This window comes from Oncorhynchus kisutch, linkage group LG6, assembly GCF_002021735.2.
Source record: "Oncorhynchus kisutch isolate 150728-3 linkage group LG6, Okis_V2, whole genome shotgun sequence".
In the NCBI taxonomy this organism is placed as follows: domain Eukaryota; kingdom Metazoa; phylum Chordata; class Actinopteri; order Salmoniformes; family Salmonidae; genus Oncorhynchus; species Oncorhynchus kisutch.
In genome coordinates, this window is record NC_034179.2 from 16091924 (window position 1) to 16099555 (window position 7632).

Sequence of the window (7632 nt, forward strand, 5' to 3'; positions counted from 1 at the left end):
AATATGAAAAAAATGAATAAAATTAATCGCCTTTATAGCTCAAATATTATTATTATATCATTGATATTGTTAACAGCATTAAAAGTAATGATTACTAGATAGGTAACAGTAATACAAATAACAAAACATTAATGATAATATTAATAATAACAATATGAATAATCATCCCATTCGTATTGCACAATGTTTAGTATGTTTTTCACATTGAACATACAAGTATTTAAACCATTTGATGTACATTCTGTCGGAGTTAAAGTGAGGTCAATTATTCTCAGGAGTACATCGAGTTTTTAAATCTGCAGAGTTTACATCCATAGGAGTGTTGAAGCTCATTTGGCAGCCCTTACAGAGTGGTCCATCAACTTAAACAAAATATTGGTTTTCAAATTGGACATGTATAGCTATTGCACTATACAAAATTATCTGTACGTTGTGTCACAGTAAAAGCTCCTCTGGGTGTAAACTCTGTGGATTTGGAAACTAGAAGTGCTCCTGAATAGAATGGATCCCCTTTTGCTGTGTATGTACAATATGAAAAACGATTGGATTAAAGTGAACAAATAAATCACAATATACATGATTCTTTGAATGATAACTAGTATAAAATATCGATAAGTGTACATTTTCCATAATTTTCGACCTAATTATTCCTTTACAAAGTAAACAGGGCGGGACTCTTATTCCGAAGGATTCCAAAAATCCATGAACCGGAAGTACTTATTTATTCTTGCCTGCTTCACAGCGGTAAATTTGACAACAAGCCCTAGCTAGCTACGTGTATTACAGGAAGATCTTTTGTCCCGTTAATCTGCAAACAATGACTAAATTACAATATCTGAATGTATTTCTGACTGAGCGTTTGATGCAAGCTGCCGAGGATATACTTGGAGTGGTTGGAAACACGATATCCGAGTACCAGGAAGAAATAACCCGGACAAAGAGAGAGAATCAATACCTGAAACGACACTTGATCACACCGGGTATGTAGCCATCAAGACTACTGTACTCTTCTAATTTACACGTATTATCTAGACACGTATTGCATTGTATTCTACAGTATATGACTCTGTAGGGCAGAGACACGGCGAATATCTAATGTAGCAGGCGTAAAGAGACTCCTGGGCGGAGGTTTGTTTTTTAGGGGAAACGGCCTTTAGGTTAAATACTTGAACCGGAAATAACCGATTGTATCTACTCGCGGAGAGTCATCAATACCAAACCACCCCCACCAACGCGTTTAGAGGGCCCTTGGTGGCGAGGGGATCAATAAACCCATAACGTTGGGGACACACTGGTGACTTAAGTGCAATACATGTTCCACTTTTAAATAATAAATACGAGCATTCAAATTAATAACCCCCACACAGTCGTTTTACAATATTTTACTTTTACTCTCGGAAACCCTTCTCCATATCTAGGGTTTCCAGGTGTTACATTCCTCCACCGTTGGCTCCACGTGAACGACAATTCCGAAGCTGTTTTATTTTTTTAGAAACTCCAATCATCGCTTTCAAACCAGTTTTCTAAACACATGCTGATATTCCCCTTATCTTTCATATCAGCAATACATAATATTTCAAATAAACAGTCTCAGTTTTGCACAGATGCATAACCTGTGTGCTTCCAGTTGACTAACCACACTACATCCCCTGTTATGCTTACACACAGGTGTTTGTGTAATGCTAGATAGCTATTTATCACAGGTTGCCACCTATGTCTTATAATTAGGTACGCCTCAAAATGATTTTGTGTGAACTTGCACTACATGCCACAACAACTGCCATTGAGTGTACTTGAAACAGTACAAAGCCAATTAGCATTACGTCACTACATGCCGTACATTAGCTAGCTAGTACACACACGCTAGGCCTGCTCTACGCACTCAATGAACAGTTTTTTGTTGTTGCGAACAGTGTTTGATTGAGTTACATTATTAGACTAAGTTATGACTATCCAATCTACTCATCACAGGAATAGTAGGCTATTTTACATAAATCTGACAACCTGTGCCCAAGGAAGCGAAGGTAACCTGCCTAAATTATTACCGCCCCGTAGCACTAACGTCGGTAGCCATGAAGGCTGAAAAGCTGGTCATGGCTCACAGCAACCTCCCGGATACCGTAGACCCACTCCAATTCGCATACCGCCCCAACAGATCCACAGATGATGCAATCGCACTCCACACTGCTCTTTCCCACCTGGACAAAAGGAACACCTATGTGAGAATGCTGTTCATTGACTACAGCTCAGCGTTCAACACCATAGTGCCCACGAAGCTCATCACTAAGCTAAGGACCCTGGGACTAAACACCTCCCTCTGCAACTGGATCCTGGACTTCCTGATGGGCCTCCCCCAGGTGGTAAGGTTAGGCAACAACACGTATGCAACGCTGATCCTCAATACTGGGGCTCCTCAGGGGTGTGTACTTAGTCCCCTCCTGTACTCCCTGTTCACCCATGACTGCGAGGCCAAACACGACTCCAACACCCTCATTAAGTTTGCTGACGACACAACAGTGGTAGGCCTGATCACCGACAACGATGAGACAGCCTATTGGAAGGAGGTCAGAGAACTGGCAGAGTGGTGCCAGAACAACAACCTCTCCCTTAATGTGAGCAAGACAAAAGAGCTGATCATGGACTACAGGAAAAAGCGGGCTGAACAGGCCCCCATTAACATCGACGGGGCTGTAGTGGGTTGAGCATTTCAAGTTTCTTGGTGTCCACATCACCAATGAACTATCATGGTCCAAACACACCAAGACAGTCGTGAAGAGGGCACGACAAAACCTTTTCCCCTTCAGGAGACTGAAAAGATTTGGCATGGGTCCCCAGATCCTCAGTTATACAGCTGCGTCATCGAGAGCATCCTGACCGGTTGCATCACCGCCTGGTATGGCAACTGCTCGGCATCTGACCATTAGGCGCTACAGAGGGTAGTGCCTACAGCCCAGTACATCACCGGGGTCAAGCTTCCTGCCTTCCAGGACCTATATAATAGGTGGTGTCAGAGGAAGGTCCATAAAATTGTCAGACTCCAGTCACCCAAGTCATAGACTGTTTTCTCTGCTACCGCATGGCAAGAAAGTCTAGGACAAAAAGGCTCCTTAACAGCTTCTACCCCCAAGCCATAAGACTGCTGAACAATTAATCAAATGGCCACCGGATTATTTACATTGACCACCATTTGTTTTGTACACTGCTGCTATTTGTTGTTTATTATCTATGCATAGTCACTTCACCTCTACCTACATGGACAAATGACCTCAGCTAACCTGTACCCCCGCACACTGACGCACACCCCTGTATATGGCCTTTGACATTGTGTTACTTTTTATAATTTTTTACTTTTGTTTAATTGGTAAATATTCTCAACTCTTCTTGAACTGCACTGTTGGTTAATGGCTTGCATGTAAGGTCTATACTTGTTGTATTTGGCGCATGTGACAGTTTGATTTGAAATGTGATGACACATCGAATGCTTTATTATAACGGTGCATTTTTCTCACCGTTCTTGTGATCATTTTGACCCCACGGGGTGAGATCTTGTGTGGAGCCCCAGATCGAGGGAGATTATCAGTGGTCTTGTATGTCTTCCATTTCCTAATAATTGCTCCCACAAACCAAGCAGCTGTCTTCAAACCAAGCAGCTGTGCAGGTCTACAATTTTGTTTCTGGTGTTCTTTGACAGCTCTTTGGTCTTGGCCATAGTGGAGTTTGGAGTGTGACTGTTTGAGGTTGTGGACAGGTGTCTTTCATACTGATAACAAGTTCAAACCGGTGCCATTAATACAGGTAACGAGTGGAGGACAGAGGAGCCTCTTAAAGAAGAAGTTACAGGTCTGTGAGAGCCAGAAATCTTGCTTGTTTGTAGGTGACCAAATACTTATTTTCCACCATAATTTGCAAATAAATTCATAAAAAATCCTACAATGTGATTTTCTGGATTTTTTTTTTCTTCTAATTTTGTCTGTCATAGTTGAAGTGTACCTATGATTATTATTATTTTTTTAAGTGGGAGAACTTGCACAATTGGTGGCTGACCTAAATACTTTTCTGCCCCACTGTATCGAATTAGCCCCTACACCATCCATAATTTTCACACCCTCTGCTTTGGGAGATGTGTGCATATGGCAGTGGCACATGTGACTGTGCAAATAGAGGAGTGGGGAAAGGCTGAAATTCAATTCAGCCAGAGATATAGCTATTACATTTAACAGAACAAGCTAGCTAACACAATGTTGGTCTTGTCAATCAAGTGTCAATAGCTGTCATTGCTTTCATTGATGTCATTTATTGTCTTCTTTACACCAGCTCCTCAGCCCATTGTCTCTTGGGTCTCAGAGCAGCAAACTCCCCCTGAGCAACAGCACTGTGAGCAGGAGTGGAGCCCAAGTCTGGGGCAGAGGGACCCAAAGCCCACACAGATTAAAGAGGAACAGGGTGAACTCAGGACCCGTCAGGAGGAAGAGCAGATTCAAGGGCCGGAGGCTGATACCAAAGAAGACTCCATAATCATTCCTCTCTGTGTGAAAGGTGACTGTGATCAGGAGCCACCTCAGTCCACACATCTTCTCCAAACTGTGGAGAACAGAGAGAAGTACTCTCTACTGACCAACACAACTGGACAGATCAAAACAGAACCTGATGGAGAGGGCTATGGAGCATCACTATCAGAACCAACCAGTGACTCCCCTCAGTCTCAGACCCTCTCTGCAGTAAATCCAGACTGTTCTAGAACACAGAGTGAGAACACTGAAAGTGTTCCTGATGTTTCGAGAGATCCAGAAAGGAGACCAGAGGACACACAGACACACTCATGTACTCAGTGTGGTGCCGTGTTCTGTGAGCTATCCCAACTGAAGGCACACATGCTGTCCCACACAGAACCACACAGTGGTGACACTAGTCACAGGCAAATCCTCTGCACAGTCTGTTGGAAGTCATTCACCTCTACCAGTTACCTCAAGGTCCACATGTGTTCTCACAATAAGGAGAAGCCCTTCCACTGTGGTGTGTGTGGCAAGAGTTTCAGCTACTCAGGGAGGTTAAAGGAGCACCAGCGCATCCACACTGGAGAGAGACCATACCGCTGCCACGTGTGTGGTAAACGCTTCAACCAGTCAGTCCATCTGAAGACCCACCTGAGGGTCCACACGGGGGAGAAGCCCTACTCCTGTCCTGTCTGCGGGAAAGGATTCAGTCAGTCCAGCCATATCAAGGGACACCTCAGAACTCACACTGAGGGAGGTAGAAGAAAAATGCCTTGGAGTGGAAAGAGCCCATGAGAGGTTAGACAGTCTTCTATTCTCAAAGTAGCCAGTGTTTGGAAAGAGAATGACACATTCCTTCTCTTCAATGCTACTAATTCTACATATTATTGTGACACTAGAGGACTATAGCATGTGTAATGTTTTGCAGACTAACTGAGGCACTTCATGTCTGCATTGATTCGTGAGTTGCTTAATAACATGCTATGAAAATACTTGTGCCTCATGTATCACTAGGTTACACTAACTATGTTAAGAGAGAAATATAATGTTAATTTTGGTTAGATTTGTTTCCTGAAGTGCTCAGTGGGATAATGGTTACAGCCTTTTTTTAAATCAATGTTGTAAAACCATGTTTGAACACTAGATGGGATACTTGAGTTCTCTCACCCAGGAACACAGAGGTCAGTCTTCGTATGACAGGAAGTCCATTAGACCAATATTATCCCTGTTTTTATTTTACACACCCTGGAGTCCATTTCATTGAAACTGACCGAGAAAGGTTTTCTACTGTACACAAGTTTACCTCAAGTTCTTTCATTATGTCAATTTATCATTCGTTAGAGTAGGCTAAACTTGTCTAGTATGTGAATCGATGTACAGTGTTTATTTTTATGGTAGGTCTAGCTAGGAGCTACTTCTGAGCTGACTAACTGTTAGAGGTTGCCCTCTAGGGGGGAAATAAAGACGAGATCTGAAAAATAAAGTTGGATCAAATCAGGGAACACTGCCCCCTCTCATTGAAGCCACGAAGTTCAAGGCCGACTGCAGTACTGCTGGCATTGTTTGCCGAATACAGGATCCCCCGATTATAGGGAATGGGAAAATGGCAATTTTTGTGTAAATAAATACAAATTAGAAGATATTCATGGAACTAATAATTGCTTCTATTACACCAGATGTATGTCATTGAACCGATAAAAAAAAAATAATAATAAAATAAATAAATAATAATTGAAATTCCACACAGAAGAAGTTAAGGATAACTTAGTAGCTAATAGCAGCCTGCAGTACCCCGGTCGGCATTTAACTTGAGATACTCTGAGGGGCAGCAATGAGCTGGGACACGAGAGGTGTCCAGCTGCAACATCGTCCTTCAGGGTCTCTGCTGCCACCTACTGATATGTCATCTCAGTGCAGTGCATCTCTCTGGAAAAGTGGGTGTTTCAAAAGGAGTGGGCGTTTTTCAAAAGCAACCATATAATTAGAAATGGGGGTCTCGAAAGGTGCCACTCAACGTAATTTGGGTTATCGGACGTTAGTCACTGTCTGCAGATGACAGTAAGGAATTCCAGTTATGCAACAAGAAGGCTATTCACTCACTGTGAGCTGTTTTTGAACGTTGCCTACCAGTAGCCATGTATGTATGTAATGTTAAGTTCGTAAATGCTAGGTAACGTTAGCTACCTTGTAAAGTAAAAAAAATCTTTAATTTTACCATGTATTTTTTATTCAATCTTTGATAATAATAATTGAAATATCAAGTCATGGCAGTTTTAGTGTTTTTGAAATCCCCACTTTTCCTGAGACATGCACTGTCCCATTCCTTTTCAATGGCTGTGCGAAGTTGCTGGATATTGGTGGGAACTAGGAGACAGAGCATCTCAAACATGCTCAAGGGGTGACATGTCTGAGTATGCAGGCCATGGAAGAACTGGGACATTTTCAGCTTCCAGGAATTGTGTACAGATCCTTGTGACATGGGTCCGTGCATTATCATGCTGAAACATAAGGTGATGGCAGCGGATGAATGTCACGAAAATGGGCCTCAGGATCTTGCCATGGTATCTGTGCATTCAAATTGCCATTGATAAAATGCAATTGTGTTCATTGTCCGTAGCCTTCCCATACCATAACCACCATGGGGCACCACCGTTGACATCAACAAACTGCTCGCCCACATGACCCCATACACGCTGTCTGTCATCTGCCTGGTACAGTTGAAACCAGGATTAATCTGTGAAGAGCACAATTCTCCAGCGTGCCAGTGGCCATCGAAGGAGAGACAGTTACCACGCCAAACTGCAGTCAGGTCAAGACCCTGGTGAGGACAACGAGCACGCAGATGAGCTTGCCTGAGACAGTTTCTGACCGTTTGTGCATACATTAATTGATTGCACAAACCCACAGTTTCATCAGCTGTCCGAGTGGCCGGTCTGACACAGGTAAAGAAGCTGGATGTAGAGGTCCTGGGCTGTTGTGGTTGCACGTCATCTGCGGTTGTGAGGCCAGTTGGACATACTGTGAAGTTTGAAATGAAATGTTTGCTAATATGGCTGTTAATGGGGCAATTGATGGCTGCAACCACCAGACTAGTAATAGTAGTTTAAAATATAATACTACTTTTTTTAAAACAGTGGTG

The 7632-nt window shown here is 42.8% G+C and overlaps 1 protein-coding gene across 2 annotated transcripts; it reads left to right on the top strand.

The window, feature by feature from the left end:
- Positions 1-712: 712 nt before the first annotated feature.
- LOC116374347 (zinc finger and SCAN domain-containing protein 2-like) lies at positions 713-5995 on the top strand. 2 transcript variants are annotated; one of them, XM_031826278.1, is made up of 3 exons: positions 731-980; positions 3796-3840; positions 4315-5995. In XM_031826278.1, the coding sequence occupies exons 1-3, from the start codon at positions 818-820 to the stop codon at positions 5286-5288; spliced, it is 1182 nt and encodes a 393-aa protein (XP_031682138.1). In that variant the 5' UTR covers positions 731-817; the 3' UTR covers positions 5289-5995. The 2 variants fall into 2 exon arrangements, with proteins under 2 accessions (XP_031682139.1, XP_031682138.1); XM_031826279.1 differs by lacking the exon at positions 3796-3840 and having other exon boundaries at positions 713-980.
- The last annotated feature ends 1637 nt before the right edge of the window (positions 5996-7632 follow it).

What these genes read in the sequence shown, in the direction of transcription:
- LOC116374347 (XM_031826278.1), top strand. Translation starts at nt 818, where the DNA reads ATGACTAAATTACAATATCTGAATGTATTTCTGACTGAGCGTTTGATG. An exon ending in ACGACACTTGATCACACCGG is followed by an intron (nt 981 to 3,795) that starts GTATGTAGCCAT and finishes CCATTAATACAG; the next exon opens with GTAACGAGTGGAGGACAGAG. An exon ending in TCTTAAAGAAGAAGTTACAG is followed by an intron (nt 3,841 to 4,314) that starts GTCTGTGAGAGC and finishes TCTTTACACCAG; the next exon opens with CTCCTCAGCCCATTGTCTCT.